Source organism: Ursus americanus, chromosome 24, assembly GCF_024610735.1.
Source record: "Ursus americanus isolate L20-20 chromosome 24, mUrsAme1.1.p, whole genome shotgun sequence".
Classification (NCBI taxonomy): Eukaryota; Metazoa; Chordata; class Mammalia; order Carnivora; family Ursidae; genus Ursus; species Ursus americanus.
The window spans coordinates 7,556,148-7,574,000 of NC_142150.1; the positions used below are offsets into that span (position 1 = coordinate 7,556,148).

The 17,853-nt window shown below is 39.2% G+C and overlaps 1 protein-coding gene across 1 annotated transcript in view; it reads right to left on the reverse strand.

Annotated features, from left to right (window-relative positions):
* Window positions 1-15,933, reverse strand: part of SAAL1 (serum amyloid A like 1) — a 31,654-nt gene extending 15,721 nt beyond the window's left edge. Inside the window, exons 1-6 of the mRNA XM_045796614.2 lie at window positions 15,755-15,933; window positions 14,322-14,435; window positions 5,556-5,639; window positions 2,287-2,366; window positions 576-635; window positions 326-441 (exon numbers count right to left, since the gene is read on the reverse strand). Of these exons, the coding sequence (XP_045652570.1) occupies window positions 326-441; window positions 576-635; window positions 2,287-2,366; window positions 5,556-5,639; window positions 14,322-14,435; window positions 15,755-15,886 (586 nt within the window). The 5' untranslated portion in view covers window positions 15,887-15,933. The remainder of the gene's footprint in view (window positions 1-325; window positions 442-575; window positions 636-2,286; window positions 2,367-5,555; window positions 5,640-14,321; window positions 14,436-15,754) is intronic.
* Window positions 15,934-17,853: the final 1,920 nt, after the last annotated feature.

Consider the following 17,853-nt stretch of genomic DNA (forward strand, 5'->3'; position numbering starts at 1 on the left):
CTTAACGCTGGTTTTTATTTTTATTTATTTTTTATTTTTTTAAAGATTTTATTTATTTATTTGACAGAGAGAGACACAGAGAGAGAGGGAACACCAGCAGGGGGAGAGAGAGAGGGAGAAGCAGGCTTCCCGCTGAGCAGAGAGCCTGATGCGGGGCTCGATCCCAGGACCCTGGGATCATGACCTGAGACAAAGGCAGATGCTTAACAACTGAGCCACCCAGACGCCCCTTAACGCTTTTTTAAAGCAACCTCCAGAAATAGTTACATGGTTTCCTAACAATTATATATAACCAAAATTTTTCCTAGATTATGTGGTGACTTACCATTTGTTGAACTTGACATAATGAAACAAATGCTATCATAAATAGCTGGATATTCCCGGATTCTTTCAACCCAGACACTGGCCACTTCTGTCTGGGAAAGACAAGTAAGCAATAACCTACAAGACAAACATGAGCTTAGTATCTATGTTTGAAAAACAGTAAAGGAAATTCAAGAATGAAGAATTAACTCTATTGTCCTAGATTCCTGTATGAGTGAATATATGGAATCCATAGAAAGGAGAAAGCATACCGGCTTGTTTCCAGAAGAGTAGGAGGGTCTGAATCATACAAACAGTGCAACAATACCTGTCTGTAAAAACAAAAAAGTTAACCCAATACACGTCACTTCTCTCATTTCAAACATGTAGGTAGAGTTTTCGTTTAATTTTTTCAACATTTCATTGTGAAATATAGCATATATACAAGAAAGCCTATAGATATATATATTTACACTTAATGAATAATTATCAAGCAAACACATATTTACAGAAAAACAGAACAGTGCTATATCTCTGTAGCCCTTGTGTGTCCCTTCCAAATCACAATTCTCTTTCCCACCTAGAAATGTCTACTACCTGGACTTCTCCAGCAATTATTTCTTTGTTTACTCTATAGTTTTATTATTCCATATATTTTGGCTTTGAATTTTATGTGTAAAAATTATACTGTATATATTCTTTTGCGTCTTAGTTCTTTTGCTCAATACCAGGTCTTAAAGATCTACCCATGTTTTCCCATGTTTGATTCATTGCTACAGAACATTCCATCATATAAACATAAAACAATTTATTTTTCCAGCCTACTCCTGGTGGATATGTGGGTTGATTCTAACTGGGGCCATTTCAAGCAATGCTCCTCTAATACTTTTTGGCTGATATACGTGTGCACGGTTTATCTTACCACATACATATGAGTGGGATCGTTTGATCACAGCATCTGCACTGCCCATCTTCCAGTTTAACAATATAATGCCTAACTTCTCTAAAGTGGCTGGACAAATTTATATCTCATCACCAATGCAAATTGTTCCATATTAATTTTAACATGACTCATTCTTAGATTTTTGATAGGGACCACTAGAGACCTAATATAATCCTGGGTCATTTACTCCATGAATGACTGTTAAATTACTGAGGAAAAAAGACCTTAAACTAGGAGCTTAAAGTCACTCCACACATAGAAGAGGTAATTACCTCTATTTTAGAGACCCAGATACTTAAATCCTGTGATAAACCCTCACAGTCCTAGCTGACAATAACCACACAGAACACTTTTCTTAATTTATTGTGGGCACAAATTTCTTTGAAATTCTGATTAACAGCCATGAACTCTCTTGGCTAGAAAATGAATACATTCACAAAATTTAGCATGTAATTCCAGGGTGTTCTCAGATCTCTTAAAGTAACCACTAGGGTCTCCACCACTAAAAAATCCTCTGCCTAAAATTTTCCCATATGTAAAACAGAACTAGCCTCCAAGCGAAAATATGAAAGCCTTTGAATCACAGAGGCAACCCTGTACCTTCTAGTCTGTCGATCAGCCCTATCCCCTGATCTTAGGCAAGAGTTCTCAGGGTAACCCTGGTCACTAAACCTAGTTTTTCCAGACTCTAGCTCTCTGAGCCCTTGGATTCCCTGAGCCTAAATTATTTGGGACTCTGGTCAGGGGCCCCATCGCCAAGCTTTGCCCCTCTGGGTCTTTTCTTATCGGGCTTACCACCTACTAATGGTTTGTCCTTTTGCTACCAATAAAGAAACAGGCCTAAATCCTCAATCATGCCCATAAAAACTGTGAAAGCCCCTAGCTACCATCAATATACAATGAAGTTCGTAGAGACTTCATCAGGAGAAAGGGCATACTACATTTCACAAAATGTTCCTATATCTCCTATGTATTAGGATTTCCTTAGGGATATGAAATATTAATTTATTTTGTAAAAATTCTTATATAGTAAAACTTACCCAAGATTTTTATCACTGCTGATGGACACACATATCTCCTGGAAACAGGCCATATTACCTAAAATTCCCACACAGATTTCCTGCCAAATCAAATGTCACAGGTCATAGGTCACAATGTCTTGAAGATAAAAGACACATACAAAAATAACTACTTGAAAAAAAACTTTCACTGAGTTAATTATGGGGGAAGAAGAGAAGAGAGGAGGTAGCATATAGAAGTACACTGCCTGTACCCTAATCTTGACAAGTTTACAGCATTTGACATGGGATGAACAACACAAGAAAAAGAAATATCAAAGAAGAATCAAAGAAGAAATCTTATGGATGAACTCAGTCTTAAATGGTTAGTAGGATTTAGACATGCAAACAAGAAGAAAGACATTCAGACAAGTGGCAAAGTATCAGCAAAGGCAGGAAGGGAACAGTGCACATGGCTGATACACTAAACTCTAAAGAAAGCAGCCTGGCTATTGCACAACATTGGTGAAGAGCATGGGATAAATACAGCAGGTAAAAAGAATCAGGATTAAGGGACCTGAATGCCATGTTGAAGAGATTAGATTTAATCTAGGAGGTCACATGCATCCATAAAGATCAAGGAAGGGGGGCAGCATACTGCAATGTTATTTTAGGAAGATTATGTCGGCAGCAAAATGCATAGTGCATGATAGTGAAAAATGTTAAAGGATGTTAATAACCTTGGTAATAACAGCCGATGTTTACTTAGCATGTAGGCCCAGGCACTACTCCAAGCACTTTCCATGTATTATTATTTATATAATAATTTCTGAGGCAGATACCGTTATCATCCCCATTTTTCAGATGAGGGGGAACTAAAGCACAGAGCAGTTAAGCAACCTGCCAGGATCTCCGACTAGGCAACAGCAGAGCCACAGAGCCTGAGCATTTAACAACTACTGCATCTCAGTAATCCAGGTACACGGAGATGAGGGAGGTGACGGCAGGCATGGAAAGGGAGGAAGCTGAGAAAGACTCAAGGTGAAAGCAAAACAATCTGACGGGAGGCAAAGGGAGAAGGCAGTTGAACCTCACTCCTAGGTTTCCAGTTTCTTCATTTCTCCAGTCGGAGCTACTGGTCCCACTGACAAGAAAATTGGAAAAGAAAATGTAGGAAAGGACACAGTGAGCTCAGTTAGGCAGTTAGTTTCCAAACGAGCTGGAACGTAAGACTCATTTGGGCAGGGAACATGTTAAAAATGCAGATTTCTGAGTGCCATCTCAGAGCTACTGAATCAGATCTCCAGGGCAGGGCCTGGGAGGCTACCAAACACGGTGTGTTCGTCACTGAGTCAAGACATACATGGAATTCTGGACTGGAAAAGGCAGCGTGCAAGTACAGAATGCCTGAGCAAAACTGAAGATGTGGCACCAGAAATCAAAAGGAAGGGCGCAGCTTTGATCCCACAGGCACAGACTCACAACTTGAAGGTGGAAAGAGTGGATGAGCTAAGGAAATGAATTTAAAGAGGATGAGGGACCTCGGTCTGCAGCTTAGAAGGAGTCCACATGCCGTGTAGGAAGAAAAAAAAAAGCCAATAAAAGTGACAAAGAAGTGACTGAAGAGGTCAGAGACCGGGAGAGTGAGGTGGCCCCAAAGCTACAGAAAGAGAGTTTCAATAAAATGAGGGTTGTCAGATGCTGGGAAAAGATTAAAGGAGAACAGAAGCAGCAGAGAGACACATACATTTCCTTACAAATTAAAGGGAGAATATGACTGGTCTTCCAATCAAAGACGTTTCTCATTTTGGCTGCTAGCCGGAACGGCTGAGAGAACTTTAAAAGCTGTGTGGAGTCTCACACTTGGAGATTCAACTGATCTAGGTAGAGCCTAACTCAGGATTTTTAAAAGGTCCCAAGGGCAAAGCTTCTCAAAATGTGGGCCCCGGTCCAGAGCACTCGCATCACCGGGGAACTTGTCAGAAATCCTCGATGCTACCACAAATTTCATGGATCAGAAACCCGGGGGTGAGCCAAAGTCCGAGAGCCCGTGTTCCATTCTAACATGTGGCCAAGGCAGAGGATCACTGCTACAGACAGGCTGTGGCTCACAGGCATATACAATGATATGACTAATCCCTGAAAGGCGCCATTACTGACATAAGCTTATTTTCTTTAAGTACTAACCATGAGTCAATGTATTTAAGTTAGAAAAATCCAGGAGAAAATCATCTCAACTGTCAATTTTTTCTATTAACATAATGACCCCAGGAAAAAGCGGTTCATCAGTTCATCAGGCCCCAATTCAGGCAGAACACTGTCTCAAACAAAATTTGAACTCAGTATTCAATTTGTAAAAATATACTACAGAACTCTCCGTTTCATAATTTCAAAGAAAGAGAGGTAATACAGTACAGTGGTTATACTGAAGTCAGGCTGGCAAGACTCAAACCCCAGCTCTATTCTTTCCCAGTTGTATGACCCTGGGCACATTAACCAGAGATTTAGCTCATTTATTTATAAAGTGGAGATAAATCCGTATCTTACAGAGTAGTAAAACCAAATACTCAGTAAACAGCAGTTATTCGTAAGTATAACTACTTAATATTTACTAATCACCCACGATATGCATAGCACGTCCCAACCTGACACAGAAACACAGTCCACCGCACACAGCGTAGATAAAGACTAAATGAGAAGCACAGATAACTCTTCTGCGGAGTCTACGATCAGCAATGGCCACTGAGAGCTTACTTATTTGGGAAGGCTTAGAAGAAGAGTAACGCCTGGAATAACAAGTGTGACTCCTGAGAGGGACGGAGGCAGTACGAAGGGAGGCATGGAGATGGCGATCATCACAGTAAGCTACTGAGACAAGGAGTGGACAGGCCTTGCTAAATCAGAAGCACCATCTGCATGATAGATTTCATGCTGAAAAGATGAATTAGATTCAGATTATGGAAAGTCCCGAGTGTCAGGCTGAGTTTAGAATGAAGATTTTATGAACAAAAAAGAGCAATCAGCAGAAATGGGAGGTCCGGGCAATGTTCCCTGTTCCACCACATATTAGGCACATTAACTTTGGTTATGCCTGTTTCCCACAGTGGTTAAATGAAAGTATTGATCTCCCTGGTCCAACCCACTCTAATAACTTTAAACAGCACATTATCGAGTGCCAGGCAATGTTTAATAAAAATCTGCCGACTGATTTGTGGCCAGCAAGAAAATTACAGTGAGAAAAATGAAAGACTATCTAGCACTATCTGCTATTACTGCTCCAAAGAGGAAGCTTTAAAAATGTACATACTTACTCTTAATCGAGGACATTTGGATTTGGCCAATACTCCCATAAATATGTCAGGAGCGTTAAATTCTTGGAGAAATAAAGCCACATCCTGAAAATAAAAAATGATCATTAATTTGGATGCCGAAGAGCCCTCTTTAAACCCCATAGTTCAGACAACCATAAAAAAAAAAAAGAAAAAAACCAAAAACATTATTCTGTATATACCTCCTTTCAGGCTCAAGGGAAAAAAAATAGCCATAGGTTAGGAATTGTATCATTACACAAAAGTAATGTTAGAAAGTCTTTGTGTATCTGGTCCCAAGGCAATGGAACAAATCCATAAACAAATTTAAGCTAACTGTGATATTCCAGGAATATCTTCCTTTTTCTGCCTTGAATGCATTGACGTTAATGATCTTTCTAGCCACCAGGAATGTTAACTCATTCAAATACATTTGCTAGTTGCCAGGTATCCTGCCAGACACCGGGGTAGGAAAAAAGCATAAAACTCATAATTCCTGTCTTCTAAGAGCTTAAAACACAATGGGGGAAACAGGTTAAAACCCCTACTGGGTCATGCCCCAAATCAGAACTTGTGCTTTCTCAACAAAAAATAATTCTAATCACAGTGTAACTGTGATAGCTTCATATCTCCTTTCTAGAGTTTCCTCAGGCCACAGTCCTTACAGAGACACACCATACAGGTGAATGAACCCAGAGTGCTCATGTGACCCAATCTCGCATGCTCTGAGACCAAATCAGTTCGCTGTGGAGATCTGTGTTGTACAATATTTAAATAAAATTAAGTTTCTGACGATCTATTCCCTTGGATTTTCACCAAACTTGAAGCGTATATTTGCGATAGCTTAACTTAAAACCAGAAGCTATGTGGCTTAAGTGAAAATGTTCTTCAAAGGGCCCTGGAGGCACCCCAAGGAAAGAGGCAATAATCCTTCATAGCCGCTGAAACCTAGGTAACCTGCATGACTGCTGACTAGAAGAGACATCCTGTAATATTAAGAGAGCACAATCAAAGAAAACAGTATTTCAAAGATACACTCCAAACTGAAAGTCACAGCAACAGATGTGCCCTACTCTAAGTGTTTAGAGTGCTGTTTGTCATGTGGGCAACTCTTGGGGCATGCAGAGACTGACTTACTTAAACCATAGTTAATAACTCCTAGGGTAGCACAGGGTTAGGTAGTCTAACAATATCGACACCAATAGTAAGAATAATGGCAATTAACAGTTATTGAGAAAGTGGTAAATAACAAACACAGTGAAGTGGTTTACATACTATCTTATTTAATTCTCAAAACATCCCTATAAAGTAGTTATTATTGTTAGCCCCATTCCACTAATAAACAGAAGTTTTAAAAGGTTAAGCAACCTCCCCAAGACTATACAATCAGTAGAACAAAGCCAGGAGAACAGAACCCAGATGAGTCTGACTCACAGCCATGCTCTTAATGAACACACCATGCTACCTCTCAGCTAATCGTTCATTTACTCATGCATTCATTCATTCACTCTTCACCAAGTATTTACTGCAAAACCCAAGTAACAGGTACTGTTTGAGGCTCTGGGGGACACAACAGTGAACAAGCTAGATAAGGTCCCAGTCTCATGGAATTTTTACTCTAGAGGGATGAACAAACAATAAACCCACAAACAACTGATCTAAGTGCTACAAAGAAAACAGACAAGATAGAATGTGCTAGAAGCCAAGACGTGGGGGAACTACTTCAGCTTTATCAGAGAAGTTACCTCTGAAGAGGTGACATTAAGCTTTTAAGAGAAGGAACTTATATCTATTCGAGGACACAAAGGCTGAATAACTAGGTAAGTGTTACACAACAGAGGGAACACGTTTTATGAGAGCGCAGAAGAGATCAATTCTGCTTGGAGTGTCTGGGGAGGCATCACAGAGAAGGTGACATTTAGGCTGGGCTGTAAAAGATGAGAAAGATTTTGCTGGCTAGAGGCCATTGCAGGCAGGGACATGAACAGAGCATGAATGTATGAAAATGCAGAAAGCATCTGAAGTCTCTGGTCCTATTCAAACACGAGTGGTTGGAGATAAGGCTGTGATACTGGAAGGACTTCACGTCAGTGACCGGTGGACAGTCAGTTCTCTAGAGGTGCTTCAAGAGCTACCCTAAGAAGGTGAAAAGGAGACCAAGAACATGACCCTGCCTTCCACCAACAATCTTTTTCAAACAGCAAGTCTGTTTTATCTATTTTATTATTTGACAATTTCATATTAAGATTTCACTTTTTTAATAATAATTTTTCATTATGTTATGTTAGTCACCATACAGTACATCATTAGTTTTTGATGTAGTGTTCCATGATTCATTATTTGCGTATAACACCCAGCACGCACCATGCAATATGTGCCCTCCTTACTACCCATTCCGGTCTATCCCATTCCCCCACGCCCCCTCCCCTCTGAAGCCCTCAGTTTGTTTCCCAGAGTCCATAGTCTCTCATGGTTCATTCCCCCTTCTGTTTACCCCCCCTTCATTCTTCCCTTCCTTCTCCTACTGATCTTCCTATTTCTTATGTTCCATAAATGAGTGAAACCATATCATAATTGTCTTTCTCTGCTTGACTTATTTCACTTAGCATAACCTCCTCCAGTCCCGTCCATGTTGCTGCAAATGTTGGGGAATCATTCTTTCTGATGGCTGAGTAATATTCCATTGTACATATGGACCACAACTTCTTAATCCAGTCATCTGTTGAAGGGCATCTCGGCTCCTTCCACAATTTAGCTACTGTGGACAATACTGCTATGAACATTGGGGTGCATATGGCCCTTCTCTTCACTACGTCCGTATCTTTGGGGTAAATACCCAGTAGTGCAATTGCTGGATCATAGGGTAGCTCAATTTTTAACTTTTTAAGGGACCTCCACACTGTTTTCCAAAGTGGCTGTACCAACTTGCATTCCCACCAACAGTGTAAGAGGGATCCCCTTTCTCCACATCCTCTCCAACATTTGTTGTTTCTTGTCTTGTCAATTTTTTCCATTCTAATTCGTGTAAGGTGGTATCTCAATGTGGTTTTGATTTGAATTTCCCTGATGGCTAATGATTTTGAACATTTTTTTATGTGTCTGTTAGCCATTTGTATGTCTTCATTGGAAAAGTGTCTGTTCGAATCTTCTGCCCATTTTTTGATTTGATTATTTGTTTCTTGTGTATTGAGTTTGAGAACCAAAAATCATACGATATTTTGGAATTAACTTAACCAGAGAGGTAAAGGATCTATATTCTAGACACTACAGATCACTCTTGAAAGACACTGAAGAAGACACAAAAAGACAGAAAAACATTCCATGCTCATGGATCGGAAGAATAAATATAGTTAAAATGTCTATGCTACCCAGAGCAATCTACACTTTCAATGCCATCCCGATCAAAATACCTATGACATTTTTCAAAGACCTGGAACAAACAGCCCTTAAATTTGTGTGGAACCAGAAAAGGCCCCGAATCGCCAAGGAATTGTTGAAAAGGAAAAACAAAGCTGGGGGCATCACGTTGCCTGATTTCAAGCTATACTACAAAGCTGTGATCACAAAGACAGCATGGTACTGGCACAAAAACAGACACATAGACCAATGGAACAGAATAGAGACCCCAGAAATGGACCCTCGGCTCTATGAGCAACTAATCTTTGACAAAGCAGGAAAAAAACATCCAGTGGAAAAAAGACAGTCTCTTCAATAAATGGTGCTGGGAAAATTGGTCAGCTACATGCAAAAGAACTTGACCACTCTCTCACACCATACACAAAGATAAACTCCAAATGGATGAAAGACCTCGATGTGAGACAGGAATCCACCAAAATCCTAGAGGAGAACATAGGCTGCAGCCTCTTCAACATCAGCCACAGCAACTTCTTTCCTGACACATCTCCAAAGGCAAGAGAAACAAAAGAAAAAATGAACTTGTGGGACTTCATCAAGATAAAAAGCTTCTGCACAGCCAAAAAAATAGTCAAAAACTAAGAGGCAGCCCATGGAATGGGAGAAGATATTTGCAAATGACACTACAGATAAAAGACTGGTATCCAAAATCTAAGATTTCATTTTTAAAATGGGTTCTAGTTCTTTACAAAATATATTTTTTTAAATCATAGCTTCTCAATAATTGTAAAACAATAGAAAAAGACTTGAAAGATCAACCAACTTGATCTAATTGACATATATATATATATATATATATATATATATATATATATATATGACACTCCATGCAGCAACAGCAGAATACATATTCTTTTTCAGTGAACATGGAAAATTTCCAAAATAAATCACATTCTGGGCTATAAAACAAGCCTAAATATATTTTTTAAAGGATTCAGAGTGTTCACAGACTCCAGTAACAGAAAGATAACTGAAAAACTCCCAAATATTTGAAACCTAAACAATGTACTGCTAAATAACTCATTAGCCAAAGAAGAATGAAAGGAAAATTAGAACTAAACTAAATGAGAGGACACCCAACATATCAGTCTGTGGGATACTGCCAAAGCAATAGTCAAAGGAAAATTTATAGTATTACATGCCTATATTAAGAAAGAGCAAATTAAACCAGAGCGAATAGGAGGAGAAAAATAATAGAGACCAAAATGGAAATCAATGAAATAGAAAACAGTAAAGCAACAGAGAAAATCAACAAAATCAAAGGCTGGTTCTTTATGAAGATCAATAAATTAAACTTCTAGCCAGAATGATGAGGGGAAAAAAGACAGAAGACACAAATTATTAATATCAGGAATGAGACAGAAGCTATCACTACAGATTCTACAGGTAATTAAAGGACAGTAACATATTATGAAGAACTTTCTGCCAATAAACATGACCACTTAGAGAAAATGGATAAATTCCCTGAAGAACATAAACTACCAAAGTAACATGAATAGCCTTATACCTATTAAAGGAATTGAATTTGTAATCTTTTGCACAATATACTAAAAACCACTAAAAGGTGAATTTTATGGTAGGGAGTTATATCTCAATAAAACTATTATTTCTTAAAAGTAATAAATATACAAAACTAAAAGTAAACAAGCAAAAAGCAAACAAAAAAATCTTCCCAGAAAGAAAACTCAAAGCTCAGATGGCTACACTGGTGAATTCCACCAGATATTTAGGGAAGAAATATTAATTCTGCATAAACTCTTCCTGAAAAATGAAGAGGGAAAAGTACCCAACAGATGAGGACAGCATTACCCTGGTACCAAACAAAACTAGACAATGACAAGAAAATGAATCTCTCTCATGAAATTAGATAAAATTTCTAAATAAGATTTTAGCACCTCGAAAACCAATCAACTTAGTTCATCATATTAACAAACTAAAAAGAAAACCACATGATCACCTCAATTGACTTAGCAAAAACATGACAAAATACAAAATCCATTCCTGATAAAGACTCTAGGCATACTAGAGACAGAAGGGAACCTTCTCAATCTGCAGCTACATCATATTAATGGTGGAAGACCAGATGTTCTGCCCCTCAATTAAGAACAAGAGGATGGGGGTGCCTGGGTGGCGCAGTCGTTAAGCGTCTGCCTTTAGCTCAGGGCGTGACACCGGCGTTCCGGGATCGAGCCCCACATCAGGCTCCTCCGCTAGGAGCCTGCTTCTTCCTCTCCCACTCCCCCTGCTTGTGTTCCCTCTCTCGCTGGCTGTCTCTATCTGTGTCAAATAAATAAATAAAATCTTTAAAAAAAAAAAAAAAAGAACAAGAGGATGGCCCTCTTACCATTTTTCTAATCGACGTCATACTGGAGGCTCTGGACGGAGCAAACTTGCAAGGAAAACAAATAAAGGCAATTCAAATTGAAAAAGTAGTAAAACTTTTTCTTCGTAAATGAAATACAGCTACAGGATATAAAATACACAAAATCAACCGTACTTCTATATACTAGCAATGAACAGATATTGAAGTTTTTAAAAATGCCATTTATAATAGCATGCAAAGATATGAAATACTTAGGAATAAATCTGACAAAAGATATGCAATATCTATACACAAAAACTACAAAACTTTGCCGAAACAAATTAGAGAGGATCTAAATAAATGGAAAGATAGACCTGGTTCAGTTTATCAGTTCTTCCCCTAAATGATCTATACATTCAACTCAATCTCAGTTAAAATCCTAGCAGGCATTTTGAAGAAAGTGATAAATTGATTCTAAAATTAATACGGAAATACAAAGGATCCAGGACAACCAAAACAGCTCTGAGAAACAACAAAGTTGGAAGATTAACACTACCTGATTTCAAGATTTCTTATAAATGTACGGTACTTAAAACAATCATAAAAATGGGCAAATAGATCAAAACGGAAAAAAACAGAGTTCAGAAGAGACTCATAGATACAGATAACTAATTTTTTACAAAGGTACAAAGGCAATGTGGAGAAAGGACAGTCTTTTTGAAAAATGAGCTTGACAGCATTGTCCACAATAGCTAAATTGTGGAAGGAGCTGAGACGCCCTTCAACAGACGAATGGATTAAGAAGATGTGGTCCATATATACAATGGAATATTACTCAGCCATCAATAAGAACGATTACCTAACATTTGCAGCAACACGGACGGAACTGGAGGAGATTATGGAGGGCACATATTGCATGGAGCACTGGGTGTTATATGCAAACAATGAATCATGGAACACTACATCAAAAACTAAGGAGGTACTGTATGGTGACTAACATAACATAATAAAAAATTATTATTAAAAAAAATAAATAAATAAAAAATAAATTAAAAAATAAAAAATGAGCTTGAATAACTGGACATCCAGATGCAGAAAAGTGAACTTCAACTCACACCTTGCATTGCACACAAAAATCAACTCAAAATGGATCACAGACCTACCAGTAAAACTGAAAATTATTATAAAACTTACAGAAAAAAAAAAACTAAGAAAACAACATAATTAAAGAGTGGGCAAAAGATGTGAACAGGCACCAAAAAAAAAAATATACAGATTACAAATAAACACATAAAAATATGGGCAACATTGTTAGTAAGTAGGGAAATCCAAATTACGATTACCATGAGAATCACTACACGCTTATTAGAATGACTAAAATCAAAAGGCTGACCATACCAACTGCTGGTGAGGATGAGGAGAAACTGGACCTGCATCTCAGACACTGCTTATGGTAATTAAAATGTAAAAACCGCTTGGGAAAATACACAGTTTTTTACACAACCTGTAAGAAACACAATTTGGACTGTTTCTTAAAAAGTTAAACATACACCTACCATATGACCCATACTTCTCTAGGTATTTACCCGAGAGAAAGGAATACATAAGTCCATATATAATTATACCCAAAAACTCAGCATTAACTGTAATAAACCATGAACAACTCGAATATCCACCAACAGAGGAATGAATGAATAAATCATGATATACACATATAATGAAGTATCACTCAGCAATAAAAAAAATAATAAACTGACAGACACAACATGCGTGAATCTTAAAACAATGATGCTGAGTGAAAGAGCCAGACCCCCCCAAAAAAGAATACGATCTCATTTACATAAAACTAGAAAACGCAAACCATTCTGAAATGACAGAAGGATCTGGTGGTTGCCTGGTGAGGCTGGAGGCAGGAGGGGCAAGACGAAGGGATTAAGAAGGGGCATAAAGAAACTTTTGAAGGTGAGAGAGATGTTCTCTTTCTTGATTACAGTGATGGCTTCATGCACATACACACACGCAAAATTTTTCAAATTGGGCACTTTAACTATGTGCAGTTTCTATTCATCAATTACACCTCAAGAATACGCAGTTTTTTTGGTGCCAATCATACCTCAACAAAGCTGTATCAAAAACAGCTGAGGGGCGCCTGGGTGGCACAGCGGTTAAGCGTCTGCCTTCGGCTCAGGGCGTGATCCCGGCATTATGGGATCGAGCCCCACATCAGGCTCCTCCGCTAGGAGCCTGCTTCTTCCTCTCCCACTCCCCCTGCTTGTGTTCCCTCTCTAGCTGGCTGTCTCTATCTCTGTCGAATAAATAAATAAATAAATCTTTAAAAAAAAACAAAAAACACAGCTGAAGCCAATGACAGCCACGGACAATTTTTAAGACAGAAGAATACAATTAAATCTGTGTTTTAGGAAAAAGAGAACTTTCATGGCAATGTGGAGGGCAGAAGGGAAGTGAAAGACTAAAATAAGGATTTTAATCAGGAAGCTACTGTAAAAGTCCAAGTAATTAAGTGAAAGATTATATATGTCAATCTTTTTTCATGTCTTTCCTTATCTGTAAAATAAGGGTCCTACCTATATTACAGGGTTATTGTGAAAAGCAAATGAAATAATATATTCACGAAAATGCTGTTGAGCTGCACAGTACAAAACAAATGTTAAAATATTATTTTGCAATTATATACACATGGGTCCCTCTTGTCCCCTTCTCATTTAATCGTGGTACATCAGCGGTCTCGTAACTCCTAACCTGCTCTCAAACACAAGGTCAGCATTCTCTTTAGGTAGATAAGTATCAGAACTTTCCTGAGCTAAAAGCATTCTTGCACTCATGAGAACTATATATTTAGACCAAATCTAATGACCGCTCAGATCCTCTAGCCTCAGAGACAAAAGTTTAGCATTTAAGCTCACTCCCTATATCCTTTGAGTGTTTACAGACACTAACATATTTTCCCAGAGACTTAAGGATTGAAACTTAAAAAAAAAAAAAAAACCACTCCATTCGCCACCCCCTTCTCGGTTTCATTTCCAGCCCCATACCTCATCCATTGACATATCCCATACTCTGCAGATTTCATTCTCCATTTCTTCATCGAGCTCCATCTGCTGCTCTTCATCATCTGAGCTGGATTTGGTGTTTTCGGGGCTAACAATCTTCAATAGAAAGGAAGAAAAGTGATGATAAAAGCAGTCTGTAGTACTTATCATGTAATATTATCCCATAATCATTCACAAGTATCTTCTCTTGCAGAGACCTTGTTTAAAAAAAATTACCACCCTGGGTAGATCTCTTCATTCACATTCACGGAGTAAATACTGTTACTAGGCACTGGGGTCAAAAAACAGAGATGAATAAATTTAACCCACTGCTTTCAAGCAGTTTAGAATCTACAGGGGAAAACACACGTAAACTAATTATCACAACAGAAAAGGCTAAGTGATTCAAATGAATTGTGGACAGAGTTGTGAAAGCCAAAACAATGAACCAATGACCTGTGCCTGGAGAAGGTGGGCAAACTTCTCCTAGGAGGGAATCTTTAAGCTAAATCTTTGAGGGAGAATAGGAGTTTGTCATGTGAAGGGGAGAAGAACATACCTAAAAAGTGCAAGAGTTCAGAAAGGGCCTAGCAATGTTTGGGGAATGGTGAGTAGTTGAGCGTGTCAATGGGCAGACGAGGCTGGGAAGGTTGCAAGGAGCCCTGGATTCCAAGCTAAGAACTACATTTTTCTTCTGCAGGCAAAGAGAACCAAAATGAGTTCCCATGGTCAGCTTGCTTTTTTTGGTTTGTTTGAGGACGATTATTCCAGCAGCTATGTAGTAGATGCATGGAGAGAATAGAGACTGAAAGTAGGTTAAGTCCGCGAAACGTGGGAGAAGAAAGTTCACATTTACTGAGAGCTTCTATAACCCAAACACCATGGTAAGCATTCTCTGCCCATTATAATCTTATCTAACCACACAGTAACCCTATATACAATAACATAGGTATTTTCGTCGCAGTTTATAGAAATTGAGAAAGAAACCGAGGCTCTGAGCGGTTAGGTGACTTGCCCAAGCAGGTGATGAAGCCAGGCTTCATCAGAGCTGCAGGACTCCAAAATCACCATTTATTCTACTACAACAAAAGTCCACGAAATAAATTAGGCCCCGAGCTTCAGAAACGACAGTGGGAATGGGGAGCAAAAAGCCGAGCAATATATTTACATGGTGAGACACTTCTGGGAGAATATGCAGAAGTACAATATTTTAACCGTAAGCATTCCAGCATCCCCGCCACTCTACCTCCCTTTGTGTTGAGTGGTACCGGGAAGTGGCTCTCCGCAGTTCTGGGGTCCGTGGAGGCGGCCAGGACGCTAAGCGCCATGCCCCGAGAAGGGTCGTCGGGGAGGGGGACCTGGAGGGGACTGCCAGAGGCGTGACCAGGGGGCTGGGGCAATGTGCGGGAGTCCACGCGGGGCGCGACTTTCCACACCTGGATGAGCCCGCTGAGGACGCCGAAGAGCCAGTGTTTGCTGTAGACGGTGCTTCCTATGCAGTCTCCGCCGGCCCCCTCCTCCTCATCCTGGTCCCGACTCGGTAGCGGCGGCGAAGGGTTGCGGTCCATGACTTCGCTTCCACCCGCTCATAGAAGCCGCGCCGGAAGCCGCCGGAGGAGGCGATAAGCCTTCTGACGCCAGAGGGGCCGGAGTGCCCGGCGCGGCTCCCGCCACAGCGCCCCCTACTGCCCGGAGCCCTGCCGGCCTGAATACCTGCTCTGTGCGCCCACAGGCTTGGGATCCCAGCCGACTTATCTCCCCCTACCCCACCCTATCTAGGACCCAAGCATGGCCATATTCATAATTGTTATTTGTCACTCTCCCTGGACCAGATTTTCCATCTCCTTAGGGGCTCTTAGCCTGATTGGAAGGGACAGGGAGTCGGGAGCAGGGTGAAGCTGTCGGACCTGTAATCTCTGGGCACCTTTGGCATCCTTAAAGACATCAGTAGGCGCTCATTCTACTCCCAGGTGTGGTTGGAATCCTCGGAAAGACATAAGTCACCAGGAAGAACGTCAATATCATCAATATTACAACTCCCTGTATTTTCAGTTCCTGCTTCTGTTTAGTTCAATGGACCCAGTGCTCCCCCCACCCTACAAGTATTTTACCACACCTACTTTACTATGATGAAAGAGATTTATAGATGATATTATCTACTTTAGTATTAATTTCAAAAATATTAATATGACTCCCTAACAGAAGAAATAGAATTAATTTAAAATAAAATGATATGTATTTTAATATTTTAAGTACTAGAAGACATAACAGAGGTCTCCAATGTTAGCACATATACAGCAAATCACTGCGAACTCAACAGTTACAATACAGAGTAACAGAGGTGTGATTCCATCAGGGGCTGTGCTCAAAATTATGCAGAAAGGATGGTAAAATTTCTACCAAAACAAAGTTCCGATTTACAAAACAATTGCATTTCCAAAAAACTTAAAGTTATATTAAAACTGGACAAAAAATACTCTGTTAATATGTAAAATACAGTTGGGTTCCAGGCTCAAACAATTATGAACATTTTTTCACTGTATGTGAAGGGGCAGATCCAGGTTTTCTAAGGTCTAAATTACACAATTTGGGGAGTCCCCTTTAGGAAAAACAATATGATATTACAAATATTAAATTAGTTAACAATAAGAAATATTTATTTAGAATGGGGGAAATTATACATTTTAAATAGCCAACAAATATGTAAAACATCACAAAATACAGAAAAATATACAATTCTTTTTATTAACAAACAGCCTGACACACTTCAACAATCCTTTTCTTTTTTTTAATAGAATTTATTTATTTATTTTTAGTATATTTTTAAAAATTGTATTTATTTGAGAAAGAAAGATAGAGCATCGAGCGGGGGCAGGGGAGAGGGAGAAGCAGACTCCCATGGAGCAGGGATCCCAACGTGGGGCTCGATCCCAGGACCCCAGGATCACGACCTGAGCCAAAGACAGATGCCCAACCGACTGAGCTACGCAGGCGCCCCAATAGAATTTATTTTTAGAGCAATTCTAGGTTCACAGCAATATTGAGCAGAAGGTGCAGAATTTCCCATATAACTTATACCTGCCCCCTTGCATAGCCTCCCCCATTATTAGCATTCCCCACCAGAGTGGAATATTTGATACCAGTGATGAACCTACTTTAGCACATCATTATCACCCAGAGGTTAGGTTGGGGTTCTCTCTTGGCGTTGTACATTCTGTGGGTTTGGGCAAATTTATGACATATATCCACCATTGTTGCATCATGCAGAGTACTTTCACTGCCCTAAACATGCTCTGTTTTAATATAGTATTTTTAATATAATTTTAATTTTTAATAGAATTTTTTCTGAGTTCACTTTGCTCTTCCTTTTACGAAAATGATCTTGTAAGATCATTTTCTATAATGAAAAATAAATAGATAATTCTATTTCTACTCTAGCATGGTTAATTTTTTTTAAATTATTATTGGTGGTTTAGGAAAGTTTCTTTCAACTTCACAACTTGTTATTGGTAATATTCTATGAAGTTTGAAGACT